Raw genomic sequence first — 24,658 nt, 5'->3', positions numbered from 1 at the left:
TATGAGTTTGGCAGAGTGCCGAATATTGGTTTGTCAAGCAAGAATTCTCCCAAATTAGAGAACAGGGGATCAGACAGGGTGTGACATGGCAATGTTAACTAACAGTGGAAGCTGCCTTCTTTTGTTCAATTATCACTTAGAATCACTTTGGATCAATCAGGATTTTGTCTTTTGCCTATCCAATATCGTGTCATAATGGATGGGCTGGCCAATATTTTGAGTATATGCCGGCGCAATGTAATTTTTGCGAGAAAAACTGCCCTTTTTTCAGAAAAAAAATAAAGTTACTTTTGTGAGGACATCCCGTTGTTTTAAATGAACGAAACCATCACGAACATCTAAGCCGCCGAATCGCGTTCTTAGTTCTCGCAAGACGTGTATTACGTGAGCGTATTATCGCTAGCGATCATTGAGGAGCAACAAGCGTGCCACCGTTGCGTGGCGGTAGCGCCTGACTAATATCACTATCAACTATTGTGAGATATTATACACCAGAAAACCAATCAAATTACGTGAATTCTTTACAAGACGCACGCATTGAATAAGAATGATAAATAATTGATATTCTCCCCTCTGGCTCCCCTCTACAGTCTGATCCCCTGTTCATAACTCATAACAATGTATAAATGATTAGAGCAAATGGTCTCAGAATGCCCTTTAAAATACAAAAGGAAAAGATGCTCATGGAGAAAAGACTTGTAAAAAATATGACTCCGGTTTTCCATCATTATGTTACTTGGGTTAGAAGTGATGATAAATTAAGGTTGGATTTAGTTGAGAAGATATAATAGCCAAGGTTTTAATGTATGGTATTTGACCTGTATCATGGTATGTACCCCATGCCAGTAGCTAGACCTTGAAACTCTTGCTAGCTACCACATGCAATTCATTTATAATCAAGTTTAATGGACTATTGCAGTTGAAATCCATATACCCGTATGAAAGATACGAGGGAGTATGAATTTCAAATGGGGGTTCCCTGAATGGGTGACTCCATTTGAAATCTAAACCCCCTATGTGTAGGATATAAAGTCGTGAGGTGTATGGATTTCAACTGGTATATGAATGAGGATAAATATTATAGATACGGATTCTCAACATGCAGACAATCTCTCTTGTTGGGAGATAAAATAAAGCCCTAAATCTAAATTCTAGTATCAATGTTATGTAAATGGATGGTAAGCAGTTGGTAGGCAGTCTATGGCTGAGGTGTTTCTGGCATATGATACCCACATGTTAAAGCTACAATCACCTAGATCTCATCATCAGACAGCTACATTATCTAGACTATGGGAATGCTTACTTAGGGAAACTACTCAATGCATTATGTTATGCAGCAGAAATGAATTGCTGTGGTTGAAAATAATGTCCTGGAAAAGCTATGCATGCAGATATGGTTAACTATTATTAAAAACATTCCATTGCATGTGCTGTAAAAATACTCATGTTTTGAAGCATTATTTTGTTTAGGTCAATGAGCGTTAATCTCAACTTGAGACGAAACCAACATAGCAAGTTCCACTGTGTGCGGGAAAACTCCGTACACATGTCGGTCTGCCATCACAATATACACTGGTGTACAACACAATAATAACTGCACTGTATACAACTAGTACATTCCAAGATGGCCATAATTGATTTGAAATGACTGTAGATATAGTCTTGATGTACACACTACCATATACAAGCATGTAGCCTATACACTACCATATGTGACACGATCTGTTCCATGGGGGCCGAAGGAGGCATTTTTGAAAATTGAGTTGCTATCATTATTACCTTATACAAACAATAGGCTATCATATACTGAAAACACCAAAGGTCTAGCATACTTGGTTCTTAAGTTCTGAAGCTTTGTGATGTGTATTTTTTATGTATTTTATTGTTTTTTTACTCCATATTTTTGCCTTATCTTAATTTCAAATTTGCCGCCTTTGGCCCCCATGGACCAGATTGTGTCACATATACAAGCATGCATAGCTTTTCATGGGTATTCTAATCTGTTGAATGGGATATATAAATATATGAGAGATATAATAATATGAGAAGATGACAGAGAAATAAATAACTAGATAGATAGACAATGTACTCACAATCAGGGGATAGAAGTATTGGAATGGCGGGCTCTTGGTTTGCTTCTAAAAGAAGTCATGGGGATATAGATAGATGACACACAAAGAAATGAGGTCACATTCTAAACAGTTACTACTCTATTGTATGAACAATCTTCTCACAGATGTCCAGGGTTGCCAAAAGATTTCAGCCCGAATCGCGGGTCAAAAAATTAAAAAGTCGCCTAATTTTTCTCTTTACCGTTGGTTTCTATGGGGTAGGAAACTATCGAAAGTCGCAGTAGCCAATGTTGAAAAGTCGCAGGTACAATCTTCAAAAGTTGCCCAATTGGGCTACCAAATCGCGGGTTTGGCAACCCTGCATGTCTACATTATTAGGCACCATGGTGAAATTGGTACTATAAGAGCTATTGGTGCCCGGTTAGGTACCGGTGACTCTTTCTATCATACCCTGGTGATGTAATAAACTGCATCAAGCATAATAATTAACATTTCCACGATGTTATCGTTTTGCATTTAAATAAAAACAAAAGCATTGTGGAATATTGTTCAGGGTGCGATAGAAAAAGGCACTGGGTACCTATCGTGCATGTCAGTAATTGACTCCACTGAGGTTTGTACAGTAAGAATTTCAAATGAATGAACACAGCATAATTTCTGCTACTCAACCATGATAACCCGCCCCCAGGGAAGTTATTGGACACATAAACACATCAAACGAAATAAGTCTCCCTCTCAAAATTATGTCTTAACATCGTACAATAAAACTTTGTACCAATAAAAGTAACTGAGAAGTGTTGTGTGAAAATGAAAGATGTCAATGACTTCATGGCTGAATGAGCCCAAATTAAAGACAAAAACTGCCCGTTCCAAAAGTCACAAAGTAGGCCTATGCTTGTTAACTGCAAGGTGTATTGGGACAAGGAATGAGACTGACCATCCTACCACTCACTGTGCTGAGCTCTGCATCAAGATGGGGATTTGCATGGCTGAATGATCAAGAATGTTCACTTGGTGAGGATTTTAAACTGCACTCAACCACAGTCCACATAGGTTTTGCATTAGTGACAAGCCATGAATCAACTTTTGTGACAAGCAAAGGCCTATTTTGTGACTTTTGAAAAGGGCAATTTTGTCTTCAATATGGGCTCATTCAGCCCTGAAGTCATGGACATCTTTCATTTTCATACAACATTTAGTAAACAGTCATATAATTATTTCAAAGTTAGTTTTATTGGTACAAAACAAAACCTTACAATGCTATGACGAAATATTGGGAGGGGGACTTATTTTTGTTGATGTGTTTACATGGAATTGCATGACTAAAATGGCACACACTGTGTTCACTCATACAAAACTCTTACTGTAGTAATGTCAACTTTTTCAGTTTGGGATTCAAAGTTGAGAAGACTGTTGCTTTATGATAATTACAATGTAGAAACAACCTCTGATATATTAGAGTCTACCTTGGTGCTACAAAACAAAACAATGTTGCTTTATGATACAATGTAGAAATACACTCAATATTAAAGTCTACATTGGTGCTATAAAACAAAATAATGTCATATGATGATTACAGTGTAGAAACACACTCTAATATTAGAGTCTACCCTGGTACAATAAAACAAAACAATAGTGAATGGTATCTACTATCCATGTCAAAATCATTCAGTAGTTTGTTACATGGGTGTTAAGAGTAAGCAATTAAGTACTGGACTATTCCAGTTGAAATACATAGACCCTTTATGGAAGACAAGACCTTAATCTTCCAGACAGGGAGTGTGAATCTCAAATGGGGATACCAGAATGGGTGACTCCATTTGAAATCTACAGCCCCTGTGTGGAAGATTAAGGTCATGTCTTTCACAGGGGGTGTATGGATTTCAACTGGAATAGCACCTTGTTTGTGAACTTGAATTCTCTAGATTAAGAGGCTGTATGGTTAGGGGCTCATGTCACTTTCCACTTCAATGTGGTTTTTGGAAATCTTCTAGGGCCTTTGTTTCTTGGAAATTTGAAAAAGAGAGCTAATAAAAGGTTCTTTACTGCAATGTAATCTTTTAGAAATGTGACACGATCAAGGAAAATGAGTCGGATGTCGCTAATATTGATTTTGAGATATTGGCATAGAAAGTGTTAAAATTCTTTTGTTTTATATTGTTTTCAGCGATTGATAAATTGACGTAACTTCACAAAGAAAAGTCGTATCAACATGGAGTTTTCAGTTTCTGAAAGCTCTAATTGTCCTCTTTAGAAACATGTGTAGAACTCAATTTCGACCAGGGCCGACATGTGACTCATTCCCCTCGATCATGTCACATATATGTATTTTGAAAGGACCCCATGTCTCACATACATCAATCAGGAACTACTGAAGGATTTGGACAAAGATGATACAACTGCACTATAATAATAAACCAACCCTTTAATGAATACTACCTTCATGTAAGCTTACTCAAAGTTAGCCTAATATCAAGATAGGGATCTGGGGCGGATTTAGAGGGGAAGGGGGCGCACCCAGCATGCGCCCCATCTAATTTTTGCAGAGCAGTGCCTGACTCTATGTATTTTTGCAGAGCGGCACCTGACTTTGTGCATGTGTTGGCGCCAAGCCGCCGCGGCAGTGGCGGTGGCTCGGCACCCCCGTACTGAAAATTCCTGGATCCGCCCCTGATAGGGATTATACAACTTGCGGAATAAAGCTTACAATCCATCAATGAAGTCTTGACAAAAGGCTAATTTTGTGTATGTTTACATGAAGGATAGACCCCTTCTATGATGCCTATCTACAAGCATGCTAACTGGGAGGACAAAATGGCTGATATGATCAAACGATACAAAGCTACCCCAGAGTACTCCTCGTGTTAATGGTATATGGAAACAGGTTAAAAACAAAAACATTTTGGACAATGCAAATTAGTGAGCCAAGCCCAACAGAGGTGTGGTGTCATAGGGCACGTGTCCCCCAATCAAAGTGAAAATTTTTGGAAAAAAAACATTGGAACTTGGTGACAAATGGCTGGTGCCCCCTCAGTAAGACTTGGTGCCTCAAATCTAATGATTGATGCTATGCCACTGAGGCACAAATTGTGCTATATCTGGGCAAATATATTTCGATATTTCAATAGTTGTACTAAGCTGGGAAGGTGGTATCTGCATGCCCTTAATAATCCCTCCTATGTACCCCACATATATATTAAGTGTGAAGCAAACATTATTCCCAGTACCACAAAAACATGCTTTTCCTTTCCCCATGAAAATTTGACACCTGCAACCCATATTCTTAAACCTTTCCCTAATCCCAATTGCTTTAGCATATAAACTAGAAACACTCATTACCGGAGTTCAAATGAATCTCTGCAGTTGCCAGGGCACAATCAGGATCATCATTTGTGTCTGCTTACAATATCGAATATTAAAAAAATCTGCATTAGGCGACGAAGAAAACACACCTTATTTTACGGGCGGATGGACTTTTCAAGTAGGGTCAGTTGGTCAGGATTTTACTTTTCTTTCCTAGAGGCTAAAATGACCCTAAAATATCACTGAAAGCTTGAACATATTGCAAAAGTTTGATGATATTTTGAAAACATTCTCAATTTTTTTCTAATATTTCCAAAAAATCTCCCAAAATGCAAAATCCGTAAAATAGGGTGTGTTTTTTTCATCGCCTAACTTCATCAAATTTGATGAAAACCATCATGATATCCATCTTACTTTAAACAGAAATGTAACATCACAGACATTACATTACAACTGTCTTTAATAGATATAATCACATATTAATATTAATATTAAAACCCAAAATTGAAGTTAATATTTTTGAGATGACACATACCTTCATTGTCACCTGATGGAGCTTTTCTTGTGACAGGTGATGTTGGTGCTTCAGCTAAAAAATAAAATGGTAATATTAATTATTAGTGCGCTGGGAAAACATCTCTATAATCAAATGATCATTTTTTTTACAAGCCCAAGGGAAACGGTGATCGATTAAATATGTAGCGTGCTACCAATGCTATCAGCATAAATTTAGTTATAACATGCAATAATGACTGGGTATCATTGTGATCTTTTAACTGTCACCATGACACCGCATCTTTGCCTAGTGAATAGTACATATCTACAGATAGTAATGATGCCACCAAGAAAAATGAGGTTAACCGAGAAGAAACAAATTCCTCAGAAAATGTGACTGACTTCAAAACTTGTTTTCAATTTATAAAGTGAAAATCTGTTATCAACATATTACAATTTCTTTGTTTTCAAATCTGCTTTACAGTCACTGTAAAGATCATTCCCGTAAATTGTCAGTCATTATATTTTACGTAAGTGGTTATAATCACTTGTGAATTGATCCGAACTGATCTGATCTAGCCCAATCTATTCCATATCAGTACTAATATTTGGAGATGCAAGTTTGATATCATGCAAAAAAAGAATAATAGTAATAAAGCATGCACACACACAAAATAATAACACAAAATATGTTCAACTCTTGACACATTTAGAATTTCAACACAATTTTTAAAAACAGGTCCTAGATATTTTTATTTAGTTTTTAAAAATTAATAAAAAAAATTTTACTCAAGAATTGTTTTGTTAAGTGGTCCGAAAATGTTTTAATTTTCCTCCAAAAATGAGCATTTTTGCCCAAATTGACCTCAAAGATGGATTCATCAAGTCTTTGCCATTCTAAATATGTAAACTTTTATATACATTAGACGCAACAATTTAGCAGTTATGTGGCCCAAACGTTTCCATAATTCCACCCTTTAAAATTCAAAGTTCATAATTTCTGGCATTATAGATTTGATAGATCAGATCAGTTCACATTGATCAACTTTAGTGCAGATGAAGTGTGTATACATAATATATATTCCATGACAGTCTATAGAAGAAAACAAACAAATAAAAAATACTGATAATTAGTATAAAACATATAACATACAACTAGATCACCAGGAGAACTTGGACTCTGTGCATTGGATTGTCACTCAAGGGGGCCAAATGGCATCTGGATGTACGAACCTTTAGATAGATTTGTGCATATAGCACTTAGCATGTGTAATCAGCACAGAGCAGTACTCTAAAGTGGCAAATAAGCACACACATAACCCACGAGTTCTTCTGCCTTTCTTATAATGTTTTTAATTGGTTGATTCCACTATATACTCATCTGGGTGACCAATTAAAATACAGCTTAAGCTCAATCCTCTTCAGTCCTACCACCATTCTTACCACATTGCTGATTGGCTCAATAAATCATAACATTCTTCTTGTAACCAATCAGCAGGTGTTACTTGCAGGGTTAAAAATGTGAAGTTTGTCAGCCATATAAATGGCACAACATTACAGGTGCACTTAGATTTCTCCCTCCATGAGTGACACATTAACATAGCAGAATCAAATTCACCTGGTTGAATTCGATCAGATACACACAAATAGTTACATAACAATTGACAAACATTGACAATAATACACAACAAGCAACTGGTACATAGATTATAAACATGCAAGGGATGAAGAAAATTTCAAAATATTTTCTATTGTTTTGGTCAGAAAGTGCAGTTTCAGAGTTTCAAACAAATTGAAGGCAGTCTCCCGAATGTTGTTTGACTTTTTGAGGAGAATTGATGTAATCAAATTACTCTACTTGATCTTTGAATGGTGTGTGTGGAACTTGAATATGGGATTTTGAAAATTCCAGATCTACCGTAAAATACAGAAAGTAAAAAATATGAGGGCAAATCAACATTGGTAATGAGACTGGTACCGTATCTCTATACCATTGTTTTTATAAAATGGGATCTTACTTCATCCATTCATAAAAACAAGCTATGACTACACAATATATAAAAGACAAAACATGACGGAACAATGCACTGAGACAACAAACAGACAGACAAGTAGAACAATGAAAGCGCCACCATTGAGTGCAGCCACATAGCAGAATGAAGTACCAAACTACCACACAGTTCAGTCACCCACTTAGTGATAGCAGATCATAATATACCTGTCTTGTCTTCTGTGACATCCTGTCTCCTCCTCCTCCTACGGGAATCTATGGGAAGTGAAAGGTGGGTCATATCTATGGTCACTACCATTGAATTCAACTACCTTGTGCTTAATGAAAGTTTTAGGTGCAAACATGTCTCTTTTAATTGGTGCTGATTGACATGATGATAATGTAAGCGGCTGTCACTACCATTGAATTCAACTACCTTGTGCTTAATGAAAGTTTTAGGTGCAAATATGTCTCTTTTAATTGGTGCTGATTGACATGATGATAATGTAAGCGGCTGTCACTACCATTGAATTCAACTACCTTGTGCTTAATGAAAGTTTTAGGTGCAAATATGTCTCTTTTAATTGGTGCTGATTGACATGATGATAATGTAAGCGGCTGTCACTACCATTGAATTCAACTACCTTGTGCTTAATGAAAGTTTTAGGTGCAAATATGTCTCTTTTAATTGGTGCTGATTGACATGATGATAATGTGTGCGGCTGTTTACATTTGGAACAAAGAGCTTAGACCCAAAGAGTGCCAATTCAGAATTGAGTTTTTCATGTTTGCAGAAACTGGTTTTTCATGTGTAGTGACATCTGGCACTTATTGGCACCCCTGGCAAATGAACAATAATATGTGATAAAAATCTTTCTCATGTTGGCACTCTTTTGATTTTGGCTGAATGACCTTCACTCCCATGCTCTTAATCTGTGCAATTTTACAATATTTGTGTCATGAATACAAACAACACATCTTTATCAGAACGCATGTATGGAATGTGCACTTTTGATATCCATGACAGCACCATTGGTTGAATGAAAATTTGTGCTATATTTGAATTTTTAATTTGAGGAAAGAAGATATGTTAAATATTAAGATGTTTTTTTTGACCGAACAAAACAAGTTTTGGGCCTATTAATGATCTTGATAAGAAAGAAATATACGCATATCGGGATGTGGTTGTTCTAACATCTTCCTTTAGGCAAAACATCCAAATAGTGCCAATAAAACTATAATTGGTACTGCTGAGGACAATAATATTTCCATTGGTAATCCAGCAAGTCAATTGGACTCAAAATTAGATTAAACTGTGCACAAGACATGGTTTACATCTTGTGCCGGGTTTAACCTGATTTTGAAGTCTTTCGGCTTGTTGTGTACCAGTTAAAAACATTGTCCCTGTGGTACACCAATAGCTTTACCGGCACCAATTGGTAATGATCAAGTGTAATTATGAATAAATGTATGTATAGCCAGCCAATGAGAAATGGTTTGAAGCATAAAGAATGCAACTGAATTTTGAGCAAGTAGTGAAAATTAAGGCGAGATGTACAAGCTATAATATAACCAAGTAGTGGTGTGACTAACAAAGTCTCAAGATGATTAACTTGATGAACGGCATTATGTTGCTATATTTAAGAGGCCGATAATTTGGCCAGTAGTGCCCATGGGATTAACCTCAAACACTTACAATCAGAATAGCTCTCTCTATCAGTAGAAACCTCGGAGGAAGCATCATCATCCCCGACGACAGGACTTGCAAGATCCGTCTCGTATGAGTAGCGGTAACGCCTTTGCCCTATAATAGCGGGGATGGGAGATGAGGTGTGGAGAGAGATAAAATGAAATAATGAATGAGAACTATGTATGTAGCTGATGATTTATATGCTGCATTTCTCTTTTTTGATACAATGATCATTAATTTGTTTAGTTTTACACCATGTTTTTATAGCAATCTTTAGATGTTGAAATTACTCATAATACTATATGTAAACTAGGTAATTCTTGGTCAAGCTTGAAAGTACTATACATGTGTGTGTTTATCAAGGAGCTACAAAGCAAGCCAATTGTTCGAGCTTGACCAAGAATTACCTAATTTACCTTCAGGTGCAATAATATACTGATGTCAAAGCGAGGCTTTCGAGAAATGCAGCATGATGTGCAAATTGCAGTTGCTTGCACAAAAAGCACATGAATGCTGAAAAAGCATGATTCATCTGCAGACTTCATTTGTTATGTTATGAGATACCTTTATCATATTGATGACAAGCTTGGCTCCTGCCATCCCTCCTCCCCTCAACTGTATCAGTTTCACTTTCATGACCTATGGTCTGTAACTGACTGAAGTCAGGGGGATATGAAGAGCCTTGCTGGTCAAACCCAAGCAAACATGCACTTACCTGCTGAAATACTTAAAACAGTAAATATCTGACAAGCAGATTGCCAAAAAGGCTTTACAATTAATGAAGTGCACTACAAGATTCCTATTAGGGCCACCTGCAAAGGTACACCATTGCCAAGGTACTTGGCATACTGTGCAGTAACAGTGGAGTACCAGTGTAGTACTACTGCTGGTGGTTTCTGTGCAGTAGCAGCAGTGGTACTGTCTAGGTACTCGGTGTGTACCAGTCAGGTACCTTGGTGGCGGTGTACCTGTGCAGGCAGCCCCAATAGAAATCTAGTAGTGTAGATATAATTTAACTGAAAAATCGCACACACATGTCCGAGTGACAACACACACAACATGTTACCACTGAATACTTATTATTGTAAATAATTTTTCAAAAGTGCACTTACATAATGTCCATTCTATAGTTATTCATATCAACAGTTTAAACAAGTCACAATTACAAATAAACAAAACAAGGGAGTGAGTACGGCCATGCTACTTACTGTCATTACTCCCACCGTCTTCCATGTGAAGGGCATCGGACCCAGGCGATATATCAGATTCAGACGACAGGTCAGGGATAGGGGACAAACCAAATGCTTTACCAGGGCTCTCTGGTATTGGTGATACTTCGGGAGATATCTGAAACCTCACTCTGCTGCTATTCCCTAGTGCTATATCAGATTGAGGTGTCATATCTGGCATTGGGGATTCATCGGAACGTTGGGATGAACCAAACGATACCCTATTTGTGGTATTATTTATCTCTGATTCAAGATGGGCTGCCAAGGCATCCAGCTCACCTATGGGTGATGGGCTAAACACATTAGACCCCCTACGCTCGTCATCTATATCAGACCAAGATGCGTCCGATGCGCATGATACCCCTGACAAAGCGGATGAGATACTTGCTGATCTTGTATTTGATACGAGTAATGATCTAGGCTCTAGGCCTGGTAAACTACTGGGTGGTTCCGGTCTCGGATCAGACCTAGTACTATCAGAGGGTGGTATATCTGATATAGAAATATCAGAACTAAGGGATTGACTATCAAAGGGCGGTGGTGCAGTCATCTGCGATGGATCGTTTGCAGTATCCCCACCACCCTTTGTTGATGGAGGAGATGAAACTAACAAATTTGGTACTGGTAATGAACTTGTGTCATCTTGTGCTGGTAGAATTATGTCTGATACTGATGATGTTTCAGACACAATCGTTAAATCAGTTGGATTTGTTGATGGGACCTGATCATATCCGGACTCAGAGGATGTATCAGCCCCGGAGAGCCCTGGTACAAGTGAAATCCCTGACTCTGGTTGATTGGCATCTACCTCATCTTCTTTTTTAAAAATTGGAATAGACGCATGTGGCAGTGAGATGAACGAATACATGGATGGTATCACAGTATAGGATCAAAAGTCACAGATACGGTAGAAGTGATGTATATACACACAGGATGGTGATGGTGGTATAGGTTGCATGAACATTGTACATGTCACAGTTGGTTCAAAGGTCAATAAGATGCAGTGCAGGTGAGATGGCAACAAGCAAGTGACACACATGCAAAGAAACATAAGAACATATCATAAAACTAGGATTAAGATAATACAATAAATATCAAAGATGTCATTTGAAAGCACTGCTGTGATGCTGGTGCACTGTGAAGTATGAATAAAAAAATGCAAATATGTGATTTTCCCCAAATATCTGGTTAATCACCTAACCCAATTTGACCATTGTTTTCAGATACCCCTGCAAAAATTACATAAATATTAATGGCATCAATGGATGAGCAAGAACAATTTATATCCAATTTCAAGCAACAATTGATTGGTGGTTTTTTAATAAATGAAGTGACATCATCACTGCTCTCTGCAAAACAGAATTCCTGTAGCTCGCTGTCAGATATCGGTCTCTTAAGAATATTGAGGATAGCAATGACATAATTGCTAAGTCCGTCAAGTCCACAAACTGCAGCTATATCTAAATGGGAACCATGCCTACAGAAGGATTTCTTTGTAAACATTATCAGTCATAAACTAGCCCCATATTCATATTTCTTTGACATTTTTTCTGTGCCAATATTAGTGCTTTATCAGAGACAGGTGCATACAACAAACAAGGAAATTACAAAAAGGATCATTCCATTCTGAAAACTATCCTACTGATTTTTACATATCACTTTCTCTTGGCAAAGTTTCTTATAGCATCAGTTATAATACATGGAACTACCGTCATCATAGAAATGCTCCTGTTCATATTAATAATGACATTTTGAGCATCTAGCCTAATTTTGATACATGTAAGAACTGGCTGAATTCCTCCAACCTTAACACCCTCGTGTGGTTATGAAGCTTGCGAAGGAGGAGTGCAATTGACAAGTGCCAGGGAGTGTCTGCAACATCAACATAGGACTAGTCCTAGTATGTGTCCGAAACAAAGGGAAAAAATCAATATTTTTTCTAAAATGCTAATGTTTTTGATAATTGACCTATTAAGAAAATTTGCCAAAGGTGAAACATTCAGTTTGATGCACTAGAGTGACAGTGTTTATTATCATCTGGCTAGAACACTACTAACTACTACAACAAATCATGGATGCATCAATAAAATAAATAAAGTGACACTGATGTGGTTATTATTTCGGATAATAACACCTACGTTGTGGGGTAGTTGCAGCATCTGTAGGTGTCTTCTCTTTCTCGCCTTCTTTTTTCCGACTTCTTCTTCTCTCAGATTGGTTTTCTTGAACTGAAAAAAGAGAATCATTATGGTTAATAAAACTACCATTAATTGATATGATATGACATTTGTTTATTGGTGTGCCTGAGAGCACATCAGACACACCAAATTGCATTTTGAATATGAGGAATATCCTTCTGATACCAAATAATTTTGTTATTTTTGAAATTCGCGATATAATACAAATTTTATGGCAAATTATTAAAATTATTGATATTTTCGATATATAACAGTCCTCAAAGTAAACTTTGTAAATCTAATGATATGTTCGTAAAATGTATGTAGCTGTCCATCAAATGAAAATTGTGACATTTTGAATTGAAGATAAACATTTTTCCCAAAAAATACCTAAAATTGTTAGGTATTTTCAGGAAAAAAATGTATATCTATTTTCGCATTTCTATGAAAAATTTAAATAATAAACTTATCAGAATTATGAGCATAACTTACCATCAGCATTTGAAGTCTTATTGGCACTTGTATCTTGACTAACTTGACTAACTGAAGCTTCATCTAAAAATGAGAATAATAATACCAGGAAAAAGATTAGTAATGATCGAGGAACTAAATGTATTTTTTAAATGTCATTTGTTGTTTTGATTGATTGTAGATAAATAGCTTAAATAGCTGGATCCATGATGGTTGACCATGTGGAGATGAATGTTGCTTATGCAAGAAGCTGGCATTGGCATGGAAATTCATCTGGGTTATGTGGAATTAATCTGGAATAATCTATTTTTGGGAGTGCTTAGATGACAAGGCAGCATTACAATAATGATCAGTCAATACATTATAATCACATACATTCATAAACTGACACATATGATAGCATTCCTTCTTACAACACCTAACAATTGTCATTTATATTAAAGCAAATGCTTCAGAACGAATAATCCATTATATAACAGTAGAGTTAATTCAGCAATAAGATCCACAGATAAATGTGACAACTTTTCACTTAATTTAGCATGCTGCTTGAAAAAAAAACCAATACGTACAACTGTACATATTTGTAGCAAATGGGTATATGGTTACATAAACACAACATGTAAAAGTATGAGTAATGTGGGTGGCTCTCATGACAAGAAAAAAATGGTTCATGCAAGTTGGAGAAAAAGGGAATAGATAGAGAAGACAAAAAAAGACAACAAAAATTGCTTGCATGTAAGACAAAAGGCAGAACGTTGTAGACCCAGGAATAGTGCACGACAGGAAGTAGAGAAGAGGGTCTATAGAAGAAATTCAAGCAAGATTGGATAGCAGCATATAGGTGTCAGAAATCCATGCAATTGGTTATTAGTACCCTTCACCCTCATATCACATTTTAGTAATTGTTCATAACTAGTACCTACAAAAATGCCTTCCTAGGAAGCAGGATCATGATATAAAGGTCTAATATGCATGCAACTGTTTCTGAAGCATATCCATGTCGAATGCAACTTTCTTTACTGGAAAGTGCATGCACTTTACCCCTTTAATCATGTATATGTATTGAGCCAAATCAGAGATATGGTAAGAATAGTCAGTAGGGCTGAATGGGATTATAAGCTTAAAATTGATAAGCGATCTAAAAGCTCTAATTTGATTGGTTACTCAGATGATTATATCATGTAATAAACCAATCAGGGGTACTGTAAGAAAGGTAGTAGTGTCCATGACTTAATATTTTGAAAGTCACTTCTAAATCCAAACCTATGGAAAAATGTTGACAGCTGGATACATAATATGTATGCTAATAGTAAGGTACTTGTAAAAGATAACATGCCCATCAAGATAGACACATTACTCCTCTTAATTGAACTTGGAAAAGTACACGCTACACTACTTTTAGATACTCATGTAGTGGGTGCAATTTTAGAATCTGGTATCACTAGGATCCACAACATGCTAATCTATCAGGGGCACAGTTCTTTAACCCCAATACATTTGTATATTCATTGAATGACCTTTGAAAATTTGGGTACTAAAAACCATACTCTGCAACTTAAGGTCAAATTTTGCACTTGATTGTTTAGTAGAGGTTATTGAACTATGCCATTGGGATGAGGCCATTGTGGTCCGTAGTGTAGCCACTCATGTCATACACCCTCTGATTTTTTTTCAGAATGGTGCTTCATCACGGCGAAATAAAGCACAGCTTGTGGGTGGCGTACTTTATTTTAAAGTCTTGCCCATGCAGGTAGGACAGCAATCCTCTATGCCTGATGTGCTTTTAGAAACAGAATGATGGTGATGATTGTAGCCAAGCATGCACTAATTTTTGAATAAGGCCATTATTTCTTACCAAGACTGCGAGGATATCTTGCACGTAACTTCTCTCTCTCTCTAGTTAGAGGAAGAGAATTTGGAAGAAGGACAGCTATCCTCTAAGCCTGATGTACTTTTATAAACAGAATGATGGTGATGATTATAGCCAAGCATGCATTTATTTTTGAATCATTAAGGCCATTATTTCTTACCAAGACTGTGCGGATATCTTGCACGTAACTTCTCTCTCCAGTTAGAGGAGGAGGAGAATTTGGAAGGACAGCTATCCTCTAAGCCTGATGTGCTTTTAGAAATAGAATGATGGTGATGATTATAGCCAAGCATGCATTTATTTTTTAATCATTGAGGCCATTATTTCTTACCAAGACTGTGGATATCTTGCACGTAACTTCTCTCTCCAGTTAGAGGAGGAGAATTTGGAAGAAGGACAGCTATCCTCTAAGCCTGATGTGCTTTTAGAAACAGAATGATGGTGATGATTGTAGCCAAGCATGCACTAATTTTTGAATAAGGCCGTTATTTCTTACCAAAACTGTGAGGATATCTTGCACGTAACTTCTCTCTCCAGTTAGAGGAGGAGGAGAATTTGGAAGAAGGACAGCTATCCTCTAAGCCTGATGTGCTTTTAGAAACAGAATGATGGTGATGATTGTAGCCAAGCATGCACTAATTTTTGAATAAGGCCGTTATTTCTTACCAAAACTGTGAGGATATCTTGCACGTAACTTCTCTCTCCAGTTAGAGGAGGAGAATTTGGAAGAAGGACAGCTATCCTCTAAGCCTGATGTGCTTTTAGAAACAGAATGATGGTGATGATTGTAGCCAAGCATGCACTAATTTTTGAATAAGGCTGTTATTTCTTACCAAAACTGTGAGGATATCTTGCACGTAACTTCTCTCTCCAGTTAGAGGAGGAGAATTTGGAAGAAGTAAATGTGTTTGTTGCATCAATACCTTAGGGTTAGAGAAAAGCAAATCATATATATGGGGAAGATGTTAGTAGAAAACTTGCAACGTGGCAAAAGAAAGCTTTGTGTTAGACAATTGTTAATTACAGCCATATACTAGTAAAGGCAAAATATATTTAAAAAAAATATTGCACTGATAAAGTTGATTGCATGAATCAAAATCATATTATTATATGTTCAATTAAAACAAAATCAAAAACATTAATCCGCATTAAAAACAACAACAAAAATGCAACACAATTTGAATATGTTAGGTTTTAAATTTTCTGTTAAATTCTTGAAAGTCACAGTTGAGTTAATCTTTCTGATCAGTAGTTTGAATTATTAACAAATATTACTGATTGCTTTCAATTACTAATGAATTATTAATGAATACATAAATGATTATATCCATCTCAATCAATAATATAATTATTAACAAAATTAACAAAATATTGTTCCATAAATTTGATGGCGAGTACTTCCATATTTCTTTAAAAAATGTCAAATGACGACAAAAACATTTCTTCAGGAATAAAAATTTCACCAGATAAATGTCAAGGTGTCCTGAAATATAAACACACTCAATAATTAAAAATACAATTTTACAACATACAATATTCACACCAACCATTGTACCATCAAGATGCCATATATGCAAATGACCATGCAACCTATTCAATTTTCAATATGAATGTTTATTTACATCCAGTGGTGGCACCAGGGACATGGTATCATCCCCCCCCCCCCCTTATATGGATACCTATCTGACTAAAAGCACCAGAACAAAAAATCTCAGCAAACCTGCTATTTTGAGCAAAAAAATGCAAAATTTTCTTGATTTTTACCACCCTCTAGCTTTCACTTTGCCCCTTCCCACCATGAACAAATCCCTAGGGCCACCACTGTTTACATCCAGTAAGGGGAACAACGAGAGGACATACTGACATCCATATAACAAGATCATCATCATATGTGACATGATCAAGGGGAATGAGTCACATGTTGGCCCTGGTCGAAAATAAGTTTTACACATGTTTCTAAAGAGGAGATTTAGAGCTTTCAGAAACTGAAAACCCATGTTGATACGACTTTTCTTTGTGAAGTTACATCAATTTATCAATCGCTGAAAACAATATAGAACAAAATAGTTTTAACACTTTCTTTGCCAATATCTCAAAATCAATATTAGCGACATCCGACTCATTTCCCTTGATCGCATCACATATGAGGGATGGCAAACTAATACTATGTGTACAAAAGGAATGCAAATGATGTTCACACAATTACATCTGTACTTCCACCTCAAAATCACAAATTGTACATTATGACACAATTTTACCTAATCTATACAACAAACTAATGATTCCATAAATTCCATGATGGAGTCTTGGTTCTATACATGCATAATGGTTTACTGAATGTCTAATAAAGTTTAATAAAGTCATCATTTGACAAATCGAAGGCTTCATATCTATATACCTTTCCCAAAAATATAGGACTAAAAAACAAGCCATTTAGAAACAATGGTACTCATTGTATGGACATCTATTTGACTAAGTTCACTACAGGGATTCATTCTCCTTCACTAGATGTCATAAAGACATTTCAAGACATTTTATGGCCATAATTATGAATATTAACTGGCATTCAGTACATGAAGACAAGTATGGATAAAAATTGTTCTTTTCAGGACTTTTCGTTGAACAGGGATGCCAGTAGCCTGAAGTGAAATTGCAGGGAAAGCCAGAAAAAGTGCACTACTTTGGGCTATAAAGCCTCAAAACAGATTGAAAATAAATTAAAAGAGCACAAATTTGGGCTATAAAGCCTAAATTTTTTAGTAAAAACAGGCTGAAATAAATAAAAGTGCAGACATTTGGAGTAGCAAAATGTAGGATATCAGGCAATGAAAACTGGCATCCCTGCTTTAGTGCTCCTAGTGCTTACATTGAAGGGTTTAGATTGTAACTAAACATGCAAGCCAGGGATATTTTTTTTATCAGCTTCCTTTGCTATAAAGCTGTGAAATCTTTAAATAAAAATAGAGATTTGTAGGAAATGTTTGTAACAAATAATTATAGGGCATTTTGAAAATGTTTGAAAGTCAAAATTATAAGGACATGGTAAAAATAATTAGAAATATATATACATGTGAAATATTGGAAATGAAAGCATACAGAAAATTCCACATAAGATTCACAATGAATGAGCCAAATATGAGGCTCGCAACTAAGCAAGCAAATAATAAAATCATGCGATCAATCAAGCAACTTACGAGGCGACATGAGAGGAGACGGAGGTGGTTTTGAGTCGCCTCCAGAGAGCAGAGCCATAACATCAGCATCATCATCACGAGTAGTAGCTACATACACGGAAGCAAGATGAATGGTAGTCAGGAGAGCGGGAGAAGATGATGATATGCAAAAAAGATGATGTATTATGCAAAGAAAAATGATAGATATGATGCAAAAAAGATGTTTAATGCAAAGAAAATTATAGATGTAATGCAAAGAAGATGATAGATATATTGCAAAGATAATAATGAAAAGAAGATATAATGCAAAGAAGATAATAAATATAATGCAAAAAAGATGATAGATATAATGCAATGATGATAGATATGATGCAAAAAAGATGATAAATATAGTGCAAAGATGATAGCTATAATGCAAAGAAGTGGTATAGATTACAGAATATAAACAAGGATCAAAGCAGAACATCTTGCTACATGTACAAAACATGCATGATTAGCTACATTAAGCAATAACTATTATAAGCCAATGATACAATGACTGAAATGCTTCAGTAAAATAGATGGAATAGGAACTCAAAGATGTTTCAAGAAAAACAGCTTGAAAGCAAGCATTTTATTGCAAAGACATGCAATGAAACTTCTTGAACAAAGCTCTATTATAAAATATGTAATAAATGATATGAATGGAGGCCAAAAAGGCATTATGTTTGTAGAATTTTAAAAAAGATGATACAAAAAAAAGACACGCAGCATTTAATGTTGAATGCTATACCTAACTGATTGACAATAGCAAGTTGAGCCAGTAATTGTAAATATTACATTTCATGTAATCACACTGTTCTTAATTCGCTGTCATAGTGCACGTTAGTAACCATTAGTTACTGTTCCAAGGCTGGGCTCATACACCTGTTCCAAATTTTGATATGCCATAGGCTTTGTGTTGTGATCATTTTGATCAGTGGTTCGTAACAAAGAAAGCGTGATCCAGTTGACCTAGCAATGGTCGTATTCTAACGTGCACTACGACAGCAAATTAGTAACCAACCCAGACAGGTGAGCATTTTCCACCCAACAAATATTAGTATTATTCCCTAATTTAAAAAAAAATGAAGCGGGTATGGTGGCGTAACAGGTACGAGTCATAAACATGAGGTAGATTGTGGTTGAAGCCTTGCAGCCTCAACGTGCTGTATGGCAAGGCACCTCACTACACTTAGAATTAGCCCTGTTCGTAAACCCAACGCCCCTCAAATACAAGTGATCAGGGTCCCAGCACAGAGCCTACAATCTAAATACCAAGAGGAGCTGTGCTACTCTCGTGCCCTTCTAGAAGCGCATACTGTGAAGTGCTTGTTAAATCACCAACATTTACGTTCTTTAATAAACAAGGGTCAGATACTGTATACTATTGCTACAGCTATAAAAGTAACACACACACTTGTTCTAGCAACTAATATTTTTCAAAAAAATGAACATAATTTGCAAGTTAGTTTGTCACACCAAGGTCACATCAAGTAAGATATAATACAACAGTCAGTTCTTTCTTACATGAAGGAATACCTGATTAAAAACTGATGAAAATATTCATCATTCACACTATTTCACTCAATACGCTAATCATTCATGCCATTAGAAATGACTACAACCATCTGTCGAAAACTGTTCAACCATTTAATTCTGATGTTGATGGATGATCATGCAATTATTCTGACTCTGAGGGTGATTGAATTCACAGCAATCCAGGCAAATGAAGCATTAAGAGTCACTCACTTTGTGATGACTGCCTAGATCGTCTCCATGATGGCACATCTTCGCCCTTTCTAGACGGCTCCTCGAATTTGGTGGACAGAGATGACAAGCTCTTTTGCCATGGCTTACGTTGTTGCACTTCATCCTTCTTCAGAACCTCTTCTTGTTTGCCTGACTTTGTGCGGTCATCAGTTTTACTATCAAATTTGCTTGAAAGTGAAGTTAATTTAGAACCACCCTTCTGTTGGGCCTCCTTTCGTTTCAGTTCTTCTTCCTTCTTCTTAAGTTCTTCCTCTTTCTTCTTCAGCTCCTCTGCTTTCCTTTTCTCTTCCGCTAATTTCTCATTGATACGTTTTTGCCAAGGTTTAAGTTCTTCTTTCTTCTCTTCAACCTTTTTCTCTTCCACCTTCTTCTCTTCTTTCTTTCCTGCTTTCTTCTCTTCTACTTTCTTTTTTGCATCTGCTTCTTTTTGTTGTTCTGCAAGTCTTGCAGCAAGTCTTTTCTGCCATGGTTTCAACTCCTCTCCCGTTTCAGCAAGTTTTTCAAGAATTTTGGCATCACGTAACATTTTTTCTGCCTCTTCCTTCTTTTTCTTTTCTTCTTCTAGTTGACGTTCCTTCTCCAGTCGGGCAGCCAGGCGTTTTTCCCATGGCTTCAGTTCTTCTGTTTTATTTTCACTCAACTTCTCCTCAACCTTTGGTTCTGCTTTCTTCTTAAACTCTTGTTTCTTCTTCTGTTCTTGTTCTGCCTTCTTTTGCTCCTCTTCCAATCGAGATTGGACCAGTTCATTCCATTTCTTCTTTTTCCCTCTCTCCTCTTTTCTTCTCTCTTCATCTCGTTTACGTTCTTCCTCTCTTTTCTTCCTTTCCTCCTCCAATCTAGCTTGTTGTTTCTTCCTTCTCTCTTCAGTTTTTCTTTTATCCTCTTCCAGCTTTTCCATCAACTTCTTTCTCCATGGGCTGTCTTCATCCGAGGTCTTCTTCCTAAGAGGAGCAGCATCCATTGTCTTGTCACCAGTACCTTTAGATCCTCCAGACTTGTCACCCTCTTTGCCTTCAAACTTGGAACTCAAGGAGCCCATGTCCTTCTTAAACTGTCTAGCTCTTTCTTGTTCTTTAGCCTTCCTCATCTCCTCCATCTCCTTCAGTTTTGCTTTCTTTGCCTCCTCTCTCTTCTTCTCTTCCTCCATCCTTTGTGCCAGCTTTGTCTTCCATGGCCTATCCTGTGTCTTAGCCTTCACATCTTTCTGGTCCCCTAGTAAACGCTTAGCGTCTGTTGAAACAGTAATACAAAATCAACCAAAGTCAATACACAAATCTTATCAACTTGTTTTCCCAGTTCACGTCAACCTCATTCGTCAAACCATGCAAACATCAAATATTCCATGTAATCATGCTAATGTTCCCTGTTAAACTCTATCCTATTACTCTATATAATTTCTGCTTCTTACTAGTTACTCAATACTGATGATATTGTAGCAGCCTGTGATACATATACATTGGGCTGCTCGAGTTGAAATCCACACACCGCATATGTAAGACACAACATTAATCTCCCACACGAGGGGGGTTCAAATAGAGTTGCCCCATTCAGGTAACCCCATTTGAAATTTACATTCAAGTGGAAGAAGATGGTCATGTCTTCATCACATTGGCTAATTGTGTAAGAAAAAAGAGGCCGTATTAAAAGTTGCACCTGAGTCACATAGCAGGCAGGTTTTCTTTTTAACAAACACATGAATAGACCTGGCCTACTGTATTGTTTGAGAGTTGACTCCTATGGACTCAGATGCAAACGGTCTCTTTTTTTACATAATGAACCATTGTGACTGAACACAATGACGTGTGATGCTATAATTTGGTCCATATGTGTAAAACAAATAAGTCAAATATTTGTTAATTTATTTTTAAAAGTATTTAGGGGGGAACTTATAAGTTGTGGACCCTACATGTGACAAATTTATATTGAAAACATTATATGAAGCAAATCTCATAACAATTCACTTGGAAGTTCCGCAAAATTTTGTTTCCAGAGCTTGTGAAAACAGCCTATTTATTTCCTAAATAAAGCAAGACTTGCAAAGAGTTGCAAAAAGTTCCTCACGTCATTCATATAAAATGGGGAAGGTTGTCATTCATCCAGGTAGCAATATAAATTAATTGGAAATAAGTAATTCTAATCAACTGGTCTCACTTTTATTGGAAAGGCTACAGTATCGCACCTTATCCTAGGTACATCTTCAGGCTGACTGATGATCTGGCAGTAATTAGTCATTACCTACCATTCTGTACTGAAAAAACATTGTCTATTCTATTTGGAACTTATACTCCCTCTGTAGCAGACTTTAGCTAAATCTTCCACAGGGGCAGTGTAGATTATAAATGGAATAGCCCATTCCTGAGAAGTTGAATTCAAAATCAACCAACTCTTGCAACATACAATGACCAACTGCCACCAGAACATCAGTCTTCCTGAAGATGCACCTAGGATAAGGTGTGATACGGTAGGCACTCCAATAAAAGTGAGTCCAGTTAATTAGATTTATTTATTTCCAATTAATCATTCACATACATAATTTTTTGTAGTCTGTTCAAAATCACACTTTTATATGATCTAAGTTTTTGTCCAAAATGGGCTATTCCACTCGAAATCCACACTACCCCTGTGGAAGATTTTGGAAGCATCTGCCATAGGGGGAATATGAATTTCAAATGGAATAAGCACATTAGGCAGCTATATTTGAGCTGCTAATAACGTTTTGAACCACCAGGTTAAAAACCAGTTTGACCCCTGCAGAAATAATGGTTTGGTCCTGTTAGTTTATTGCTAAAAGATCAATATGAAGTGATATAAGATCAATATGAGGTGATACATGTGTATTGTCTATTTGTTTATCATGGGCACCATCAGTGTTCATTGGGCCAATCAGCGATCACCTTTAACAAGGCTTGATTCTTGTGTGTGTGTATGTACCACCATTATTCTGTCAACATTCAGGCAGACAAGTCATGTGGTGAATTTTTTCTCCCACCCACCACTCCCTATTGCAAGGTGTGCATTTAAAGCCATTAAAGGTTTGAAAATAATATAATAAAAGCCGAAAGTTTATGGCTAATTAAAAAATGTTGATGTATAAGAAAGAATAATCTTGGATAATCAAAGAAAATTTAATAAAATATGTGACATTATCTGAAGAAGATTATATTGTAAATTAAATTTAATACTGTAACAAAAAATGTGCAACTCACTTTGCTTTGTTTGTTCATTTAAACTACTGGGTGAATAACCTACACCAGGATATTATCTACATAAGTGTGGTACCAGTAGCAATTATAGCAAAGATGTATTAATATCGAATTGTTGGGACTCGTGGAGCAGTTTACCATTGGTATGTTATCTAACAGTCCTGATGATCTTTTTCAAGGGGCTTATTTAATCATTTTTAAATATCTAATTGTTTTTGATGTAGTGCTTATAGATGGGCAATATATGTATTTTATAACGTTTTTCTGGCTTAATAAAATGAAATGAAATATGTAATTACTTACAAGAGTTAGGGGTGTGCAATTTGACATATATTCATATGCTCTGGGCTCTTTACACAGCCGTGACGTTAGTCACGGCTGTGTCTTTTTTCTTACAGGTTCTTTCTTCTTCTTCTTTCTTCTGCCGACCACTACATTTGCTCTAGCACTTACATGCTTGCACCGATTTTGGCCTAACTTGGTCACAATGATCATTGACCATGCCCCTACATGTCACATGAAACTCGTGGGGTCAAAGGTCAAACAGGGGTCATAGGGGTCAAAAAGGTGATTTCAACTCAAAATGCTTCTTCTCTCACAGATTGCGTAGGAGAGTGACACCACTTGCACACATGCATTGTTATTAGCCAGTGTCTATGGGGTCCTCACAGATTTGGGGTCAAAGGTCATTAAGGGGTCACTTCCGGTATAAAACGAAAAACCTTCAAAAATTTTATTTGCTAAGAAAAACATAGGACAGTAACGGTATGTTCACACATGAATTGTAGTTACTCTGTGCATTTGTGGTATTTTTTCATTTAGGGTCAAAGGTCATTAAGGGGCTACTTCGTCGTATAAAACGAAATTCCTTTAAAATGCTTCTTCTTCCACAAATTACGTATGACAGTGACGCCACTTGCACACATGCATTGTTATTACCCAGTGTCTATGGGGTCCTCACAAATTTGGAATCAAAGGTCATTAAGGGGTCACTTCCGGTATAAAACGAAAAACCTTCAAAATTTTTATTTGCTAAGAAAAACATTGGAGGGTGATGGTATATTCACACGTAAATTGTGTTTACCTATTGTACATGTGGTATTTTTTCATTTGGGGTCAAAGGTCATTAAGGGGTCACTTCCGGTCTGAGACGAAAAACCTTCAAAATGCCCCTTTCTGCCACAAATAACATAG

At 36.5% G+C, this 24,658-nt stretch overlaps 1 protein-coding gene across 7 annotated transcripts in view; it reads right to left on the bottom strand.

The window, feature by feature from the left end:
* The window catches only part of LOC140172814 (uncharacterized), a 244,802-nt gene that overhangs the window by 2,950 nt on the left and 217,194 nt on the right, over positions 1–24,658 (bottom strand). For 5 of the 7 annotated variants that reach the window (XM_072195943.1, XM_072195945.1, XM_072195944.1 and 2 more), the window contains 7 exons: positions 20,241–21,491; positions 18,492–18,578; positions 13,449–13,511; positions 12,918–13,007; positions 9,557–9,664; positions 8,089–8,136; positions 5,911–5,964 (listed from right to left, as the gene is read on the bottom strand). In XM_072195943.1, the coding sequence (XP_072052044.1) occupies positions 5,911–5,964; positions 8,089–8,136; positions 9,557–9,664; positions 12,918–13,007; positions 13,449–13,511; positions 18,492–18,578; positions 20,241–21,491 (1,701 nt within the window). The remainder of the gene's footprint in view (positions 1–5,910; positions 5,965–8,088; positions 8,137–9,556; positions 9,665–12,917; positions 13,008–13,448; positions 13,512–18,491; positions 18,579–20,240; positions 21,492–24,658) is intronic. The other 2 variants (XM_072195946.1, XM_072195947.1) reach the window with 2 other exon arrangements.

The sequence above is a fragment of the Amphiura filiformis genome, chromosome 16 (assembly GCF_039555335.1).
Source record: "Amphiura filiformis chromosome 16, Afil_fr2py, whole genome shotgun sequence".
NCBI lineage: Eukaryota > Metazoa > Echinodermata > Ophiuroidea > Amphilepidida > Amphiuridae > Amphiura > Amphiura filiformis.
Note: the sequence above shows the minus strand (reverse complement) of the source record. Positions and strands in the feature narration are given on the sequence as shown.